The sequence below is a fragment of the Oryza brachyantha genome, chromosome 6, assembly GCF_000231095.2.
Source record: "Oryza brachyantha chromosome 6, ObraRS2, whole genome shotgun sequence".
NCBI lineage: Eukaryota > Viridiplantae > Streptophyta > Magnoliopsida > Poales > Poaceae > Oryza > Oryza brachyantha.
In genome coordinates, this window is record NC_023168.2 from 7,486,093 (window position 1) to 7,507,563 (window position 21,471).

The 21,471-nt window shown below is 43.7% G+C and overlaps 2 protein-coding genes across 2 annotated transcripts; both read right to left on the reverse strand.

Annotated features, from left to right (window-relative positions):
- Positions 1–10,579: 10,579 nt before the first annotated feature.
- On the reverse strand, positions 10,580–14,351 carry LOC102703223 (uncharacterized membrane protein At3g27390). The gene is made up of 10 exons (XM_006655964.3): positions 14,258–14,351; positions 13,825–13,933; positions 13,427–13,619; positions 13,192–13,328; positions 12,658–12,946; positions 12,416–12,522; positions 12,122–12,296; positions 11,812–12,007; positions 11,452–11,692; positions 10,580–11,172 (listed from the first exon to the last, which is right to left on the reverse strand). The coding sequence occupies exons 1-10, from the start codon at positions 14,349–14,351 to the stop codon at positions 10,941–10,943; spliced, it is 1,773 nt and encodes a 590-aa protein (XP_006656027.1). The 3' UTR covers positions 10,580–10,940.
- A 2,556-nt stretch (positions 14,352–16,907) lies between these two features.
- Positions 16,908–20,809, reverse strand: LOC102702947 (39S ribosomal protein L46, mitochondrial). Its single transcript, XM_006655963.3, has 6 exons — positions 20,555–20,809; positions 20,383–20,448; positions 19,092–19,166; positions 17,854–17,983; positions 17,562–17,684; positions 16,908–17,318 (listed from the first exon to the last, which is right to left on the reverse strand). Exons 1-6 carry the CDS (start codon positions 20,758–20,760, stop codon positions 17,169–17,171), a joined length of 750 nt encoding a protein of 249 aa, XP_006656026.1. The 5' UTR covers positions 20,761–20,809; the 3' UTR covers positions 16,908–17,168.
- Positions 20,810–21,471: the final 662 nt, after the last annotated feature.

Sequence of the window (21,471 nt, forward strand, 5' to 3'; positions counted from 1 at the left end):
GCATTCAAATGTCTGTAATCCACACAAAAGCGTCATGTACCATCTTTTTTCTTGACCAGCAAAACCGGAGAAGAGAATGGACTACTACTGGGTTAAATTATTCCCTTATCCAACATTTCTTTCACTTGTGATTCAATTTCATCTTTTTGAGCAGGAGTATATCTATAAGGTCTGATATTGTCACACCCGGAGTTTCGCCCTAAGCCTAAATCGTAAAAAGAAATCCGTAAAAAACAATTGGCTTAATTAACTCAGGAAAAATCCCTCCAAAAGGAATTAATTCAATTAAATCGAGGCTCGCAAATCGACTAACAGGATTTAAATTTAAATTGCAGAAGTATAAAATTTGGCCAAACAAATTAATTTAAAACTCGGCAAAAGTGGGGTTTTCCTTTTTCCCTCCTTTGTCCTTTCTTTTTCCCTTCCTTCCCAAATTGGGCCGAAGTCCAATTTTCCTCCCTCTCTCTTTTTCCTTTTCTTTTTCTTTTCTTTCCTTCCCGGGCCGGCCCAGCCGAGCCGGCCCACTCCTCCTCGGCCGGCCTAGCCGAACCGGCCGCTCCCTCCGCCCGCCAGCGCGCGCCCCCGCCTGGGCCACGGCTTCGACCCAGCTCGCCGCGCGCTCGCGCCGCGAGTCCGCGCCGCCTCCCTCCTCTCTCGCGCGCCACTGACAGGTGGGGCCCACCTGTCAGTGACTGTTTCGGCCGCCCGCGCCCGTGCCGCGCCGGCCGAGTCCGAGTCCGCCGCCGCGCCGCAACCGCCGCCGCCGCATCCGCCGCCGCCGAGACCGCGTCGTCGCCGACACGGTCTCCAACCTCCGCCCGCCCTAGCCGGTGCCGCCACCCTATAAATCCCGAACCGCCGCTCACTTTCCGCCGTCGCTCGTGTCGCCGCCGCGCTGCTGCCTCTCGCCGCCGCCGCGCAACTTCGCCGTCGGACGCCTTCGCCGCCGTCCAGCCGCGTCTTCACCTCCGCGCCGCTGTCGCCGACCGGTCGCCGTCCTCGTCGTCGCCGGTGAGCGTTCCCGCGCCGCGCATTCCTCCGTCGCGTCGTCGCCGTCGCGCCCGGTCGCCTCGCCGCCGCCGATCGATCTCCACCGCCACCGCCGATCTCCCGCACCCACCCGCGTCGCCACCTCCGCCTCAGTCTCGCCGACCCGTCCGCGCTCTCGCCGCCGCCGGTGAGCGTCCGCACCCTCCTCCCCTCTTTCTCCCCCTTTCCGGCCGACCGCCGCCGAGTCGCGCGCCGTCGCCGGACCAAACCGAAGCTCGCCCCTCCCGCCGGCCGCCGTGGTCGTCGACGCCTCCGCGTCGCCGACGTCTGGCCGCCGTCGCCTGCTCCCGCGCGTGTCGCGCCGTCGCTGCTCGTCAGCCGCCGTCGCCGCTGGTCTGCCGGGTTGCGCCCGTGCGTCGCCGTCCCGGCCGTCGTCGCCGTCGCGCCGTCGCCTCTCGCCGGTCGTCGCCATCGCCGTCGCGCCGCCGCCGCGTCGCCCGCCGCTCCCGCCGGTCGCCGCCGTCCGCCCGAGCTGCGCTCGGCGTCCCTCCTCTCTGTTCCCTCTCGCTGACGAGTGGGTCCCACTCGTCAGTCGGTCCCCGCGCCCGCTTCCTCTCTCCTCCCGTGGGTCCCGCGTGTCAGTCTGTCCCTCTCCCTCTCTCTCACCAACAGGTGGTCCCCACCTGTCAGCCGTCAGTACCCTCTCTCCTCGCTGACGTCAGCAGCCCCATTAATTGCGCAATAATTGATTTAGGACTTTTCTGTTTAGTTAAAAAACCCAGAAAACTTCTAAAATTCATAAGTAATTCATCTAGTCTCCGTTTAGGTCCATTCAAATTTCATTAAATTCATAAAATTATCAAGAATCCATTAAAAATAGTTTCTTTTGCTGTTTCAGTAGAGTTTGTGCCTGTTTTATTTATTTTTGTGCTTTGTCGCTTAGATTCGGACCCCGCCGAAGAGCCGGTTTACTTCGAGATCGTCGCCGAAGTTCCCCAAGGGCCAGAGCAAGGCAAGTGACACTCATCCTTGAGCATATTGAACCCATTATTGAAAATTCCCCGCTTATTTATTTCAAATATGCATTGTTTTAATTAAAGTACTTACTTTATGCTATTTTCGGGTAAACCTTATTATTATGCCGTTGTTTATCCAACTTTATTCATGGCTGGACCAGGGGTAAATTGACTAGAGTTAGGCCTAGGTTAATGCTTAGCCATGCTTAGAACAAATAGCTCATGGGATCACATTTAATCATGCTTAGTTCTGAATAGTTCAGATATTGATTCACTACCCGGTTCGGGTTAATGTCAACTAAAATATTGATAATGGTGGGCTGTGGGTGCATGGTTTTGAGAGTCGCACCCATGGTAATTAAGGACCGGTTCACGGGAAACCCTGGAAGTAATTAAGTGCTAACCACATGCCGAAATGGGTAAGGTGGGATTTGGAGCATGACTTCGAACTATTTGACGTACCCAGGCAAGGGTAGGCGTGATGGAGTATGGACGGGCAATCGTGGTGTAACGAAAGCTTCTCCTGCTTCCGGATTTACCAAGGCACAAGAGGGGACTGCCCGACTTGGTGTAAAGGAGGGGGTGAAACCTGAAGTGTGGTGCGATTAAATAGGGAGGGTTGTGTGACGGGTCCTATCACGGTCTCCTTTCCGGTATACCATGGTGGTATGTCGGCGCACGTTCAGGTGTAGTGGAGTCGTGTCTTGTGGGTACAGTAGTACACCTCTGATCAGAGTATAAACTATTCGAATAGCCGTGCCCACGGTTACGGGCGAACTCCCAGCTTCACTGTGATTAGTGAACCCTAATAACTTGAGTAAATTGGTTTTCACTCGGGACTACTGCAACGTGGTGTAACGTTGAGTAGTGGTTGGGCCTGTTGCAACGTGGTGTAACGTTAAACAGTGTTGTGGTACTTTACAACTGCTTATTTTTTTATTTATGCTTTACTGTACTTAATTGCCTTTATTCTTTAAGCTCTGTTATTTATTTAAACTGCTGCTTTATCGCAACTACCCCTAGCCTGTCCTTGTAAATCCCGTTGCATCATTTGTTCCCCCTTGTCCGTGTTACTTGTTGAGTACGGTGGTTTGTACTCAACCTTGCTTAATTTTTCCCAACCCAGAGCTAGAAGCAGAGTCCGATGGAGGTGCCTCTCAGGAGTGAGCTGTTCCGCCGTCGAAGTGTTGCCTGTGGACTGGAGCCGTCCCCGCTGGAGCTAGTCTACCCTTTGTTTTTCTTTTCGCTGCATTTCCGCTAGAATAAGTGTAATTTTCAGTTGTTTCTAAGAACGATGGTTATGTAATCAACATTGTCTTTTTGTGTACCCTGGCTGGTCCTGGACAGGGATTTAATACACAATTAAGTTCAGAAATTCGTGTGAGGAATTTCTGGGCGTGACAGATATTAACTGGTTGGGCTCCAGGTATGAGTGGTATGGTGTGATCATACTGTCTAGGTGGTGGTAAACCTTTCGGTTCTTGGAAGACTGCCTCAAATTCTTTCAGCACATCCTGTACTTCTGAAGGTATTGTTTCATCTACAGTCAGTTGGGCTGACTTCCACAATTGAACCAAATGTGCCACAGCAGTATGAGTTTGCAATTGGTGTATTTGATTAACAGTAACAACCTTACACTGTGTTAGTTCAGAAACAATACCTTGCAAGTTGAGCGTCCCATCTGATTTCGAAAGAGCTAACGTCTTATGAGCCCAATCAATACTCATGGGACTGTGTTGAGATAACCAGTCCATGCCCAGAATCATGTCATATCCACCTAGAGAAATCACTCGGAGATTTGTGGTGAATACATGCCCCTGAGTGCTCCACTCACATTGAGGTATTGTAGACTGACACTCCATTATCTCACCATTTGCCACCTTTACTTTGACTGGGTGGGCTAAAGGCTCTACTCCAGGTATCTTTGTTGCAATTTCAGAGCTAAGGAAACTGACAGTGCTGCCTGAGTCCACTAAAATCAAGATTTCCAATCCTTGAATCTATCCTAGTAGCCTGATAGTTCCCTCGGTTTCAGATCCCTAAACAGCTTGAACTGAAAGTGCCAACAATTCAGACTCAGAATGTGTGTTTTCTGTGACTGCATCTGGTTGTTCTTCTACTTCTTGCTCCTGTAACAGCAGGAAGAGATCTTGAACTGCATGTAATTGGACTGCACTTGCACATTTATGGCTTGGTGACCATTTTTCAGCACACACATAACATAATCCTTGAGCTCTTCGATAAGCCTTAAGTGCCTGCATTTTATCAGAAAGTGCTCCAGCCTTTGTTGTTTCCGTCACTCGCGTGGCTCCTCGGTCCACTGCCTGAGTAAGACTTCCAGCACCACTATTCTTCACTGATGGTACTTGGAACTGATATGCTCCTTTAGTGCTAATTCTTGCATAGCCACCTGGATCTCCTTTCCGAAACTCTCTATTGGGTTCAGTCTCCAATAATTCTTCCTGAACTAAAGCCAATGATAGAGTCGTCTACAATTCTCGGGGTCTATGCCTTAACACATCATGTTTGATTTCTTTCTTCAGACCAGCCGTGAATTTATGTGTCAGATACAATATATTTCACACCAGGATCATATATCAACAATTGATTCATCAATTCATCAAACCTTTCATAGAACTCTGTGACCGAACCATTTTGCTTAATGGTATCCATCTGACGAATCAACTGTTGATGTTGATCCCTGTCAAACTTCTGCACCACTGCCCCACAGAATGAATTCCATTCGGGAAACTTCAAATGAGCTTGTGAAGACCTCAACCATGATGACGCTCTGCCCCTGAAATAAATGGCTGCAACTCGCACCCACAAACCAGGGAAAGTGTTGCAAACATCAAAGTAATTCGGTGATTGTACTGTCGTCCCACTGATTCCCCACTCACAAAACCAGAACCCTGCACACTCTGAGGCGTATACAATATCTCTGGAGCAAATTCCTGGCCGAAACCCCCACGATCCGAAACAGGAGGTGGTCCCAAAACCGATGCGCCCACTGGAACATGAAACAACCGATTTCCCCCTGGAGAATGAACTGGGCGAACAGAGTAGGGTACCTGCTGCTGCGGTGGTGGCTGCGGCTGCTGCTGCTATTTGAGCAAATTCTCCACTACATCATGGAGTTCATCCACGCACCTCTCAATAACCGGCTTCCACAACTCGATAGCCGACTTGACCCCAAGTATCTCCTGCTTGGTGTCAGCATGAATCCGATCCTCCATCTCATCCAGTCGCTGAAGCACGGTGCCGAGTTGATCTTCCATAGCCACGATTCGCACGTCGAACCGCGTACGGAAGCTAGGTTTCTCCAGGATGATTTGCTCTGATACCAAAATGTTACGTCTCGACCTCCTAAAACCCTAGGAAAATCGTGGAAGATAGAATACAAGAAACATAATAGGAAGAACAGAACGAGAGAGACAGAATTTCAGAGTGAGAGAGATGTTTCATTAGTTTCTGGAAGGTTCAACAACGTTCAAACCCTCTCCCTACACTCTGCCGACCTTATATAGCAATATGCCAATAGGTCTCTCTCCCAGCTCACTAATGGGCCGGCCATTTACCGGGCCCATGTTGACTCGTCGTATCTGACGTTAGATCGGCGTGCTCTCGTCGATCTCCTGAGTTCAGTGTTCTCTTCAGTGTGCATGACACATCCATACACCAAGCGGCCGCACTCTCGTCGTCGGCAGCAATTGTGCCTGATCTTTTCCTTTCCTCCTACACCGCTGTTGTGCCTTTCCCTACAGCTGCAGCCATGGCCGTCGTGGCATTCCGAGCTCCAGCCATGGCGGTCACTGCTTCTTTCCTTGATGCCACGGCCGCAGCACCTTTCCTCGCCGCATGCCACATTGCACCACCCTTGTTCTCTACCACCGGCGCATTTGCCTGCTCCTCCTCCCGCCCCATCTTCCTCCAGCACCAGTGGAAAAGAACGATATGTGAAATGAGAAACAAGGAGATGGGAAGGGAGAAGGAGAAAGATGTGTGTGTCTTCAATCCTTCCCGCCATCGCTGGATCTTGCTTGCGCACATATTGGATCTGAGACGCTGAGGACTGAAGCGACGGGTTGGTACAACGCGCTCCCGGGTCGGCCCCGCTTTGGAGCACGATACCGAGCCGGCGACGAACGAAACGACGACTGCCTCCTCTCTCCCTGATAAATGATGCAAATAGACGGGAAAATACATCGACGTGGCACTATATAGACAAACTCATACATGCCCTAAGTATTTGTATATTAATTTTATGATTCAAATTATTCCAATAACTTTAGAGCCTATCATATGCTTAGACCCTGTTTGTTTCCAGGGATTTATTTTAAGTCCATGTCACATCGAATGTTTAGACACTAATTAGAAGTATTAAATATAGACTATTAATAAAACTCACCCCATACTCTGGACTATTTTGCGAGACGAATCTATTGAGCCTAATTAGTCCATGAGAATGTGATGCTACAATAAACATTTGCTAATCGTGGATTAATTATGCTTTAAAATTTGTCTAATGAAATAGTCTTTATTTATGTGATTAGTTTTGTGATCAGTCTATATTTAATACTCATGATTAATGTCCAAACATCTGATGTGACGAGGACTAAAAAAGTTTCTGGATCCAAACAGCCCTTTAGATAAAGAATCTAATCAACTCAAAATTTAAAATTAACCATTCAAGGGACTAAAGTGGATCATTTGACATCTTATTAGTCTATGCTGAACAAACTAAAAATGATTATATTTTAGAAAGGAGTTAGTACATATGAGATGTTATCTTTCTAAGCTAATGATGAAATTTTAATAGCTATTTAGTAGTGTAAGTTAACTGCTAAAAAGTTAAAAATCTATTCTATAAATGAGAATGATCAACTTTTATATAGGAACTTTTTCCGAGAAACATGTTGTTTAGTAGTTGTGAAAACACGCGTGCAAAAGCCGGGGAAAAACTGAGAATAATCTAGAGCATGAACACAACGTGCCAAGTACCACAATATAAGCATTCGAATTTGTACCATAATATAAATATTTATGACACTATTCAGTTATAATTGTCTCATCAATTATTTTCATTCAAAAAGTTTCTTATCCTCACCTACAGTCCCACCCCCGTATATTCCTCGGGTACAATAGTCTTTTATTTCTTAATTTATGCTAAATAATATAGAAGTACGTATATTTTGGAACTAGCGTGGTATACACAAACACTGTGACTATTTTATACGCAACATCTACTACATTTGTTCTAAGTAAGGTCTTTTCCCATTAAGAAGAAAGCAAGGTGTTTCGATTTTTTTTGTCTAAATCACAATATCTAACTTTTTAAAGTTTATATGTGAAAAGTCCATCCGTATAAAAATATAAACTGCATTTTAGGATAATTTTTTAGATAAAACTTGTTTAGTAATTCACTTGTTATATTTAAACAAAATTGTTTAAAAACCCTAAAGAAAAACCCACAAGAACGAAATTCTTATGCAGGTTTAGTTTGAGGACTAGGTAGTATGTAGTATGGGTTATATCTATCACCACTTTAGGGAGTGTTTTGACCAAAAACTGAGAGGAATATTCCTCCACAGGATCAACAACTCAACCATCCTCAAACCAAACACCGTGAAAACTAGTTGCCTTGGTCCAAATCCATCTCATCCCTAAAACCAAATGCACCCTTAAATAATAATACATTCTAGATGAGTGTGGCTTCTATTGACAATCCTTAAATGTTGAATCGGACCAGATCATGCATAGAAGCAAGTGAAATAAAACACTTAACATAGTGGTAGGGTTTGATGCTAACCATTTTCACAAGTGTTGGTAAATATTTGTATCTAGGGAATTATTCATGAAAACACACCTGACATGTAAAGAAGTACATATTCAACAAACCAATGAGAAGCACAAGGATTGGAGGGCCCACAACCTAAAGTAAACTGAGATGATTGAGGCCAATTCACCGTGTACTAATGCAAGGGCCCACATGTCATACTTAGGAAGAAAGGCGGTGGCCAGAGACAGTTTGGCTAGGTCATCTGAACCCCTAGGTTGGCCAACCCAACCCTAGCTCCCCTCGCCTGAGCTGCCATGTGACACCTGACATGTAAAGAAGTACATATTCAACAAACCAATGAGAAGCACAAGGATTGGAGGGCCCACAACCTAAAGTAAACTGAGATGATTGAGGCCAATTCACCGTGTACTAATGCAAGGGCCCACATGTCATACTTAGGAAGAAAGGCGGTGGCGAGAGACAGTTTGGCTAGGTCATCTGAACCCCTAGGTTGGCCAACCCAACCCTAGCTCCCCTCGCCTGAGCTGCCATGTGAAGATCACTTATTGGTCCCTTATGATGGGTAGGGGTGATAACCGCCTTACAAATGCCATTAGGATGTTATAAAAAGGTTGTTCTTCTACTCTGGGGGGACACGAACCAATTCAAGTTCTTAAGATCAATTCAAAGGCGAAGACATGGTTTTGTAGTGCTTAGAAAATAGGGAGTGAGTGAGGGGAAGGTCTAGAGAAGAGTTAGCCTATCGGCACTCTTTCCACTCTTGTACTTCAATATACGCTTCTTTTATAAAGGAAATGTTCGTGATTATTTTTGGTAAGTAATTTTCTTGTTTAACTAAGATATATTCTCATTACTTGCGGTTTCATTGATCTCTCATGTTCCATGGTTGGAAGCTAACTCATTCACTCTCTCTTTACTCGGCATTGGCCCATGTTGTCCTAAAGGCCACACTCCCTTCCAATCTCTATCCTCTCGTTGGCAAGTGTGGCTCACTTGTCAACTTTGGCTTTACCTACGGCCAAGAGGGCTAGGGTGAAGTTACTCATCTGATGCATGTCTTTTGGTCGATGCCTGCACGCTCCAACCTTGGAGAAGTGAGTCGTCTATCCATCACCCACATCTCCACCTTCTCATTTCCCTCTTGACTATGAAATCAGGATAGATATGCACCCCACTTCACTACTAATGCCATCTCTCTTTATGTGTGTGTGCCTGTATAGGACTCCTTCGCCATGATCTCTCCCTACGGAACCAATATAAATACTCCCAGAGCTCCTCTCTTCCTTTTCCCCTTTTGCCAAAGCTCAACGTGACATGTAGTCTCTTCGTCACCGCGAACTCCAACGCCGTTGTTGATAGACTCCTACCGCCCACCTCTAGTGATTGGAGCCATATTGGTCGTGCACAACCTTACCATCAGCACTGCAAGGTCAAGGGGAACCTCGACCACTTCTCCCCTCGAGCTTGCCACCACCAAATTGCTCTTTTACTCCTGAAAGGTGATTTTATCCCTTACTTTTTCCTAGGGAATAGCAAACCTCACCCACCACCTTTTTCACATGAGCCTTCTACTGGACTTTTACACCCAACGTCGACCCAAGGAGGTCCAATGCTAAGGCCTCACCAATGGTCCCGTCTCTTTGTCGCTCATTATTGTTTTAGCTCTAGCTAGGTGAGTAACCCCATTCCTGTCATTTTCGCCACGCCATGAGTCCACTACTATGTCATATGGTCATTGAAGGCGACCATCATGCCACACACCACTGTCGGTGTTATTCTCCTATGTTATCTGACTCCATTCCACCCTTGGGAAAATCTTGACCGTCCACATGGCTCATCTATGGCTATAAGCCTATAACTGCATTGGCACCACGATGGCACTAAGTTGATGCCATCCATCCCCACATTCCCCTTGTGGCTGCCATGCGTGCTGAGCTAATGTGGCAAACTCCTGAGCCTATCACGATCAGTGACCTATCATCCCTTACTTGCCATTACATTCTTGCTAATGTACAGTTTTTGTTTGTTTGTGTTGTATGCCAATAGAATCCGACGGTTTTGACATTCCAATTTAGTACGAAGCAGTTGTAGGAGTTCTACGAGCACAGAAAGGCAAGTCACATTCTCTAATGTTGATCGTGTTAAACCTATTTTGTGTAAAAAACACTTCTGCAAATAAACATGCATGTGGGAATTACCTAGGTCCTTGATGTAGCCATGTTAACTTTGCTATCACTTGTCAACCTCGACTATAATATGACTAGCTTGGGTTGTACCCATGGCCTAACTAATATTAGTTAGAGATGGGCATGGGTTAGACCGCAGGTAATTTAGAGTTAGCTCTAGTTCAACTAAATAAACTAAGTTAGTGGTAAAAATAAAACTTAGCTAACTAAATCCAACTCCAAAATTATTTGCATCCATCCTAATATTAGTACCAGCTTTCCCATGCCCAGATAAGTTAAATCAGTAAGGGATTCACAAAACTTTCTCAACTAATGACATCTTAGAATTCTAGCATATGATATTCGGTCACGATTCAACTAAAATATGATTTAATGGTGAGCTCCAACTATATGATTTTGATAGAACACCCATAGCAATTAACTATTGTTTCATGGACTACACTTGCAACACACACTCAATACTCGCTGTAAGCCAACGTGAATAACGGCAGGGAGTGTAATGCAGCAAGTTCCCGGTGTGATGCACCAGAGTAAGATAGTGGGGTAGTAGAAGAAAACGAAGCGACACGGATGAATTAGTCAGGTGCATCTGTGTGCAATTCCATAATTGATAGTATATCTTTTGACGGAACAAATATGTAAGTGATATTCCTGATCTGACATGTAGCATGAACCCTGATAAACAAAAACATATTCAATATAAGAAAAATGAGGTAGTGAGATGGGTTTCTAGTATTTGCTCAAACCTTGCCTAGCTGCATATTGACATACACAGATCTCTTTCTGCCGACTCTTACAGAGTTACAGGATGTCTCTGCATACCCACACTGAAATGCTGATATGTTTTCCTGCTCTAGTGCATTAACATGCGTAGGCGCAGTTACCAGAAAAATTCCAGCAGAATGATCCAAGTCCAGGTGAATTTCGTGTAAACCAACACAGCAAATATCACACTGCATCAATTCCCAGTGCCGCAGCGCCGTTTGATGAGCCCTCCATGGCTTTGCCATCAAACTTGCTTACAGGAGCAGCATCAGCCTCCTCGATTCTGCGTTTCACGCTCCGAGAGCCGTCGATCGCACCTGCCTCAACCGCCTCGAGATACAATGCCTTCACCAGATTGATGAACCGTCTCCTGAAGCTCGGTACCCAGGACATATTGACGACAATGCCTTGCAACCTGTTTGATGAGTAGTTTCTCTTTATGTTTGGAAGTAGCATCAAGTTTACCACTCCCTCCGTTTCATATTATAGGACTTTCTGGGTTTGTCTAGATTCATCAATATATCAATATATATGTTTTGTATATATGTCTAGATTCATTAGCACACATATAAATCTAGACAAGGTGTCAGAAAGTCTCATAATGTGGAATGGAGGGGATACCGAAGCTAATGTAACGAAAGAATCGATGCGTAACGTCTTTCCCAACCCGTGGTTATTAAGGACTACTGCGTACCTTCTGATTATCGCTTGCAGTTGAGCTCTCTTTACATTATCGCTTGACGGGAAACCACAATCGTCCCAATCAGATGGTTTCTCATTGTTATTTGTCACAATGAGCTTCCTTAAGCATAGCTCCTCTTCTTCAGTTAGCTCCAGTTTCTTCATTTGCTCCTTTATAACAAGAAGTGGTCCGAGCATCCAGTCGAACACTTTGTCTTTTGGCCAGTTGAAGTTTGTCACTTCAACATCGTCAGCTATAACAGAAGAGTAAAAGGGAGATGGCAAACCATTAGCATCAAATTACTCAGGAATAAGATGCATTGAATGAATGAACTATGAAGTTGGTAATCTCATGTGTAGTATGCAGTCATACATATGAGCAAACCGTGTGAATCATATTTTGCGGATCGTATCAGGCACTGAAGGATACACCAGGCAGGCAATTTTATACTCAATTTCTTGCATTTCCCTTTGGTAATACATTCTTCCATGTCCTCGGCAGTAATCAATCCCTCACTCAGTAATATCCTTCCATTCAGCTCAATAGCTCTGAATAGCCAATCCCATATCTGTGGAAGTAAATAAAAAGGAAACAGATGAACTAAAACTCGTAGCTGAACCCTACATGGTCTGTAGTTTCTTAAACAGAAACTTTGATCATGAAGGAAGAGAGATTCATATACTTGAATTGGTCTGAGCCGCTGGATTGTTTCCATAAATGTCTTTGATCGCTGCAAAGCCTTCATGGTTTTACGGTGACCATTTTGCTTCTTTTCTCCGAATTCAGATGTAACGGTGTGCCCTTCATTTTTCTGACCAGTCTCATTGTTCATCCTATAGTTTTTCCGGTACTTGGGCCTGTCTGCCAAAAGTAGTTTACTGATAGCTAGAGTAGATATCTATTCATGGACACAAATAAGTAAAGAGAGTTCACATATGGATGGTGTATTGCAGAGGAAATATTTGTCGAAACACACCTTGGAAAACATGAGCCTTCTCTTAAGTAAAGCATGTCATTTGTGTATTCGTCGAATAATGCTACTGCCGAAACCATATATGCTAGTCCCATTCGGAGAGAAGCCTCCTACATGAATTTACACAAGGTCACTACAGTACAAGTAAGCTTCATGTCACATCATAACAAACATAAGAATGCTTAGCAAAAAAAAAAAAGAAACAATATTACTCCTACTTTGCTCCGGAGGAATGCTAATCATACCTGATAAGCAATTAATCCAGCACGCATGCCAAAGAAGAAGCTGCTAAGAAATGAAGCAATTACTGCTCCGATTACAGCAAGTGGCCATAATATGATGGACAACCCAGCGAAAGGAACACAGACCGTTTCTAGAAACGGTCCTTCCCTTCCAACCAAGTCCTCGCACAACCTTTGCCATCCTTTCAACAACATGCAGGGGCTTTTCCACAATGCCACCCCGCTTATCATGAACACGTCGAAAGGAACCGCAATAAGAACAGCGAGCACACTGTGCGGTAGATAAGACAATCTTCATGAAGAAAACCAGACTGTATTAGTAACAAGTGATAAAGCTATTTGATACAGGATGCAACTTTACCAGGTTCAAGTTTAACAATCCTCACAACAAAAAAGGGAATCAAGTTTAATTGGCTTGAGATCTTAAAAGATTAAATATGAAAGAGATAACTACTAAGCACATTCTGAATAAGATGAAAGTGTGTCCAAATAGCAGACTCTGACTTCTGTATTATGTAACAGACAATAAGAACATACTTGATGTCAAGAGGAGTTTCGCTATCGCCCAATTTCCGTATAAGTTCATCCATGAAAGAGAAGTATGAGTGGAAGCAGAAATCGGTAAAATCACGGACCACTGTGCAAGCTCCAGCTAATGTACTGACTGTGCCGTCCTAACATCACATAATGATGTTAGTCTACTGCAAGATCTTTTCATCTGTACATCTAAAAGCTAAACACATGTATCGGAATTTTAACAGCGCCTGCTTACCAAGAAACAATGGGTGAGCTTGTCTGCAACACCCTCACCAACAGCCTCAAAAGTTGCCATTAGTGGAATGAACACTCCATATCCTATGCCACCCAGAAGGCTCCCGGCAATAGCAAGTACAGGCAACAGGAGTAACGGCAATGGCAGAAAGACAGAAGCAAGTATCTTCAAAACCATCCCCACCCGTTCCGTTCTGTGGTTCAAAGGTCATATGAAATAGGAATAGTACATTATAAGAGCAAAGGTCATAGAAATGACCCCATGATTCACACTAGGAATTGAACATTTTGTACGGCATTATCACAATTAAAGAGTACTGGACACCATTTTCACATTCTGTTTGCTCAAAATAAGCAGCAGCTGCAATAATCGGTGCCATTGCAGAGGAAGTACCATACTTGAGTACACAATAGTATGTCCATATGAAATGCGCAGGCCACAGACCGATAACAACAGCCGAATTTCCGAAGAAAATAATGACGGCCGCAACCGGACCAATCAGCACAGCTGCAAAACAAAAGGAGAAACACAGAGTCATTTTCAGGCTCCAGTACTCCACTCATATTTTTCCCCCTGCATTTTGCATCCACTCCTGAACTATCTCTGACACCTGCTTGCTACAAACTATTTGTGAATAAAACAGTACACGTATTCTTACCGATTTAATAGCCAAAGACCGAAAAATTCAAATTTTGGTTTATAAGTATAAGCATAAACGAACAGATGGGTTGCAATTGCATAGCCACCTAGCAAAATACCACTCACTGCATACAAGAAACCATTACATCTGTGGTGTGTGTTTGTGTTGTTACTCCTACTAGTAGTTAGTACCTTTGATGGAGCCAAGGAGGAGGAGGAGGAAGAAGAAGGGCAGGAAGGACAGGAAGCTCCAGAGCTTGGAGAGGAAACCCACAGGCACCTGCATCTTGCAACCTTCGCAGGGACCTGTTCAATTCAAACTCCCCTGCCTGTATTATAAGCTCCTGACACCAACCCCTGCAGGCAGCACCGCAGCAGCCCGGCCGGGCTCCTTTCTAGTACTTTCTAGAAGCTTCTACAGCCTTTGCATTCTTTCTTTCTTTTGCCAGCAGGACAGGAGAAAGAGAACAGCCGGGAAGCATTGAAACAAGCTGCAAGCGAGTGAAGAAGAAAATAAATAATTACACAAAAGAAAACACGAAGAGAAGAAAGAAAAAGGCAGGCGTGAACTTGACTTGCCTTCTTCCGGGGTTGGAGCCCTGGAGCTTGGTGGAGGTGTTGGTAGCATGTCGGCAACTGCTGGGGTTCAGAGGTGGCATGCTCTGTAGCTTTTCGGAGCTGACACGTGTCGTCTTGCATGGGCCACGGTCGCTGCTGGGACTCGGACCGTTCTACCGCTGGATGACGTGGGCCCCGGGGCAAGCGAAAAGAGCGATTGAGTAGTTAGGTTTGGATTCTGTAGAATAGGAGAAGTTTCGCTGTAACAAGAGCAAGTTTACCATTACAATTAATTATTAATTATACGTTGCTGCGGAAGAACTGTGGGGTAACATAGAAGATATGAGTTCTAAACAATTTTTTTTACCTACTCTACGATTTTTTATGTGTTTATATATTTTTATGTCTTTTTTAATTATTTATATATTATAAATGGTTGAGTTATATGGTGTGTCTTTTGAAGAAGATATGCAATTTATACTATTGATGAATCATCCAAAGACTAAAAAGAATTGAATTGATGTGAAAAGATGCAATTTACATCCTAAAGCTAAACACAATTGAGGTGATATGGCTTTACGAGAGAAGAGAGAATAGGCATTAACTACACTTAGTGGGGACAAACTTCATAGATAACATACAGTTTATAATCTTCTTGATGTATCATTCTAAGACTAAATACAATTGAGATGATGTGACTTCATGAGAGAAGAGATAATTAGTATTAACTACAACTCAGTGAACATTAACTTTATAAGAAGAAGGGATTAGAGTAAGCATTTATAATAGAGTTAATTAGATACGTGTCATTACAAGTACATCAGTTTAAAAAAATATCATTACAATTTCACTTATTAGAAATATGTCATTACAATTCTTTCGCTTTCAAAGGCATGCCATTTTCTACATAGTTAAATATGTTGGACTCACATACATGCAAATGTATTTTCATATCACCCAAAATACCCTTTTCTACACCTCACTGACACGTGACCCCCTTTCCCACCAGCTCACGGCAATCCCGGGCGGAGTTGACGGCGGTGGGTGACCGGATGCGCTGGTCGAGCCGATGCCGGCGGGCGGGCAGCAGAGCGACGGGCAAAGTTGATGGCGGCGAGCGGCCGACGTAGCGACGGGCGGGGTCGATGCGGCGATGAGCGGAGATGCCGGCGTGGTGACGAGCGGAATCAACGGCGGCGGCCGACCGACGTGGCGACATGCGGAGTCGACGGCGACGCCGGCGTGGTGATGGGTGGAATCGATGGTAGCGGGCGGACGACCGGCATGGCGACAGGCGAAGTCGACGGCGGCGAGCGGCTGACGCGGCGACGAGCGGAGTCGACGGCGGTGCCGGCATGTCGACGGGCGGAATCGACGGCGGCGGCCGACCGAGGCGGTGACAGGCGGAGTCGACGGAGACGCCGGCGTGGTGATGGTTGGAATTGACGGCGACGGACGAATGACCGGCATGGCGACGGGCGAAGTCAACGATGGCGAGCGGCCGGCGTGGCGACAGGAGGAGATGACGGCTATGGCTGAGTGAAGTCGACGGTGGCAGCCAGTGCGGCGACGAGCCGCATTCACGCGACGCGCAGCAGCAGCTAGCAGCAGCCAGCAGTGGCAACGTGCAGCAGTAGCCAGCAGCGGCAACAGCCATCCTGCCGACGTCCGACCGGAGGAGGAGCACGCCGGCCATGGCGACGCCTTGAGCTAAGAGAAGAGTTAAGAGATAAGGAAGCGCATTTTGGGTGATACGAAAATACAATAGCTGTATGTGAGTCCAATAGCCTTCAATAAAAAGTATAATAGCATATTTCTAATTAGTGAAATTATAATGGTATTTTTCTAAACTCACATATTTATAATGGCATGTATCTAATTAACCCTTTACAATAAGTTAGCTATAATATTGACCTTAATATTTTTTCTCACTTATGCATTTTATATATCTATCTTCTATCTCGAAAAATATTCAGAGAGCTCGAGACCAACCCTCTTTATTTTTTTTATTTTCTCACTCTTCCATATAAACTTATATAGTAGTTGCCTTGCATACTACTATTATACTTGCTCGACGTATAGTTAAAATGTCATATTAATATAAAAAATATTTTAGAAGCAAAAATTATGTATATACCTTCTTATCCTTCCTAATACTATAAAACAAACTAGAATAAAAAAGTCCATTCGAAGCATAAGCGGAACAATAAAGGTGTACTAACAGTCTAACGCATCCACGTTCAAGCATCTCAGAATAAAGGGGAAATTAGACCCAACAAGTCAGGGAGGGCCAAAATGGCATGTTATTATTTCAGCAAGAACAGAATAACAGTACATCATGTTAAAATACAGAAGCTGCGAAAGAGCCTACAGGCTACACGATTGCCTTCTAATTGATCTTAAGATGACACAAAAAAAATGTTAATGTAGCAGTATGCTTTCCTTGCCAAGAAGTGGCAGAAAAATTGTACACCAGTCAAGCAATAAAACAAATGTTCCTCGCTCAGACTTCAGAATCCCAGCTTGCCTCAACCAGATAATATGGCTATCTTATGTGAATGATCATCTTGTTGAAGAAAGGCTTCTGCTCTGGAAAGTACTCCAGCAACTCATCTTTGGTCACCCACACGTAGTCCTGGCATTTTCCGATATTGAGTTTTGTGGCACCGACCACTTGTGACTTGAAAAAGAATCGCTGCAAGAAGCATAATTGGATTATGGGATGATCACGTGACAACACATCCAACTGACGAATCTATTCAAGCAGGGAACGCATAAATGGAATGTAATAACTGATAACAGAAAATTGATGAGCAAACTCAAGTCAGTTCAAGATGGTGACGTGCGGACAAGTTAATCACTTGCAAGTGTGCAGAGAATTAGAGCATAGTGCAGACAATATTCTTTTTTTCAAATGGTAGAAACAAGGAATAAGCACCTTGAATGATGAAGCGCTTGACTCTTCATTCTGTTCAACTACCATATGAGCCATTGGAGCATTACCAACAAAATATGTATTGTTGAGTCCACCCAGAACAGATTTTAGTGCTGATTCAGCACACTGAAATCAAAGATACATGAAATATTATTGGAGTTTGTTAGCGTACAATGAAATTCGAAATGTAATGTTCAACAGAAGGGAACATGATTAGGCAGAGAAATCGTCGAAACAAGACTACAGCATGAATCAAATAATGGAAATTTTGTAGGTAAGTTTTAGAGGTAGCTACCAATCGCAAAGTGTCTTCATTCTCATAAACTTTTTCTGGGAAATGCCAAACGGGCTTGCCATCAGGAGCTCCAAAGGACTTGCCATACAGCAGGAGATATAGTTTATTGTCAAGAGCTCGTTGTAATGACCTACAGAAAATGATTGTTTAGAACAAGCTAGATACAGTGATATGCTATCAAGACAGCATAATTTGCAACACAGCAACCCCACGAGAGTATATTCATTAAACACAAGTCTCAACAAAATTTCACAATGCCATGTTTATATGGAGAAGAAAAAAGTACGAAAATGCTATGGGGCTATGGCTGGACTAATTGGCATAATCTATCAGTGGTGTCAGCATAAGGTTAAGTCATGATCAGCAAGTGCTGCAGAAGTTGGAGAATCCTGATTGGCTAAGAGACGTCTTAGTCTTATTCCTCTATTAGAGTTTCCTTGTTTTGTCAACAGAGTCCTAGTAGTATTAGATTAGTAGTTGTTTCTTTTTTCTCTTTATCTTCAGGCACCTCAATATATAAAGGTAACCTAGTACCGTATGTGGCTCAAGCAAGGATTAACCCAAAAAGTTTCAGCCATATCAATTTGGAATCAGAGCCTGAAGTTGCCACATTCTCTTGGTGACTTGAGCGTGATCCAAATTTCTCATGCGCTACTCCTGTGGGTGTCCTACGCCCACCCCCGTACATCACCCTTTCCTCTATTTTTTCTTATCTTCAGGTTCCTCAGTATATAAAGGTAACCTAGCATTTTATTTGGTTCAAGCAATAAGAAATCTCTAAAAGTTTAAACTTTCCAGTTTCCAGCCCTATCAAAAAAATCTGCACGCGGGAATTATCTGCCTTTGAACTAAGAATGATGAATGCATCAAAGAATGCTACAGCCTACAGCAATATAGCAAGTCGACACTTTTAACAATGAATACTTCACTATGATCCTTGTAATAAGGTCTAAGGTGCTAACTGACAGGGAAAAAAGAAAGAGGACTCTCATAATGTAGAATCTAAAACAGGTTGCTCCAAATTGCAATTAAGCTCATTGTGTATATGTATATACTTAAAAGTTTTAAAAAAAACAAACATATGCACAAGAAGTTTTGAAATATCCATGAAATTGCACGATAAGATACATACAGGATAGATAACAGTTTCAACATAACTTGGCACATATTGTACAATAAGAGGGTGACAGATATAATCAATGTCAATAATAACAAGGCATAACTTCATCAAGACTTACTTCCGGTCATTTGCTTTGTCAGCTTCTGTTATTCTTGGAGCAGGCACATAATCTATCTGATAATCACCCTTACCCCTACATGTAAATTACACTTAGTTAGAACTGAATATATATGCAAAAAAATCAGGTACGAGATTGCATTCATTTTACATTCTCAAATGCCAAAGAAGAGCATATAATGTATGTTATGAAACAGATAACTTTAACGGAAGATATCAAATTCTGCTAAGTTAATGCTTAATCAAATAAAATGGAATCGGAATTCTTCAGTTGTTCATTCCAACAGTCATTCCAGATTGAAACGGGCATATCACTGAGCAAGGTTCGTATTAAACATTGAATTGATTGGCTCACCCAACCAGGCATGTATCCATTGGAAATTATCTGCAGGGCATGATATGACTAAAGGCATGTAATCCTAGGTTGACACAATGCAGCTACTAAATGAAATACTCCATACTCTTTTACCATTTTTAAAGCTCCATACCTAATATCATATATCACTGTAAACTGTAAATCCCATGAAAACCATATCCTTATGCAGTTTGTTCACTGATTTGTAGATATAGGTTACTCTCTCCGTTCCATAATATAAGATGTTTGTTTTTTTTTCTTGCAATGTCTAACTATTTATTTTATTCAAAAAATTATGGAAATATCATTTATTTTGCCCGTGACTTACTTTATTATCAAAAAAACTTTAAACACGACTTGTCATTTTTTATATTTGTACTAAATTTTTAAATAAGACGAATGGTCAAACGTTACAACCAAAAAAATCAAACATCTTACATTATGAAACGGAGGTAGTACCAAGTACCTCATCCCAATATGCTTACTCACAACTGTTTCCCATGCTTAATGAAAAGCTGCTTAGTCATTCATGCGAGTAATTTGTACTGTCCTCAGGAGATACTGTGAGGTATATGCACCTCACAATGTTATTAATCAGGGGTATACGCCCCTTCTCATAATGTTAATTAGGGTATACACACCTTAACAGGACACTAGGAGTGTTAAACCTCCCAATTAGCACTAAGACTACCTCTACCTTCCAAGGACAGTAGAAAAACTTCCTTGTGCACATCCTATCTTTCTCTGTTTCCAAACCTTGCACCAATGCAAACTTATTATGCTACTGTCCACAGCTATGGAAAACAAAATTTACTGTTCCGAATCATCACATTTATGGCATTATACACGCGTGCTTACTGCTTATCCTAAAGCAAATTCGATATAACCAGAAATGGTAAAATCATTTCATTTGGACACGCGATAGAAAAGAAATCACCTAGCGTCAGCCTTGCCGAGCACATCGTCAGGGTACTGCCGCCTGTACTGCTGCCTCCACCGAAACCTAGCACCAGCAAAAAAAAAAAAAAAGAAGAAGAAGAAAGAATCAGACCACCGAACAGCCACACGACGCGCAGGACCGAGCAAGGTAAAGGATGGATCTGGAGTACGAGAATTCTTGGAAGGCGTAGACGACGGGGTGGATCTTGGGGATGACGATGGGGAGGCGCTCGAACAGCACCGACGCCACAATCTTCCCATCGTCCCCTTCCGCCGCCGCAGGAGCCGAGGGCGGGGAGGAGGAGCTGAACCCTCGCGCCCCCAGGAGCGAGCGGAGGTGGATGCCGCCCGACCTCGCCGGCGATCGCAGCAGCATGGCGACGGAGTGAGGGGGGAGGCACCGCCGCGGCGCAAGAGGGGTGGGGGTGGAGGAGGAAGGAGAGAGGAGAACCCTGCTTAAACCCGGCCGGGCCGGGCCGGGCCGTATGGGCCTTCTGCACGGGCCGAAAGCCGTGTTGGGAAGGAACGCTTTTATTCTGATGTTTCTTCATAGGATATTATCCAAACAATAAGCATTCTAAAACTTTATTAAGAGATTGATATTTTTAATGTGAAATTCCTAAGAAAATACATGCTTTTTGTAATTAATTTTTTTACATCGTGTATGCATTGCGCTAAATCGTACACGGTGGTAATAGTCTATAATCTGTACTCATTTGTCCGAGATGAGCCATTTTTTTATTTTAGGAGAAAAAAAGTTAAACGGTATATTTGTAAACAAAGTATAAGTAAAATTTTTATGTACATGTTGTAGCAGTCTAACAGCAAAGACTGAAAATAAATTGTGATTAAAAAATTTAAAATTAACTTCAAATTTAATGTTAAAAATCTAAATTTGACTCGTAAGGACAAGCAGAAGCGAAAAAAACGAAGCGAAAGGCTCGTAAGTAGTTGGCACACGAGAATAGTAAACTACGTGAGTGATGAGTGGACCAGGGCCACGTTCGGCTTGAAGGGGTAAGTTAACTTATCCATGGCACAGAAAACATGGTAATAGATTAGTATATGATTAATTAATTGTTAATTA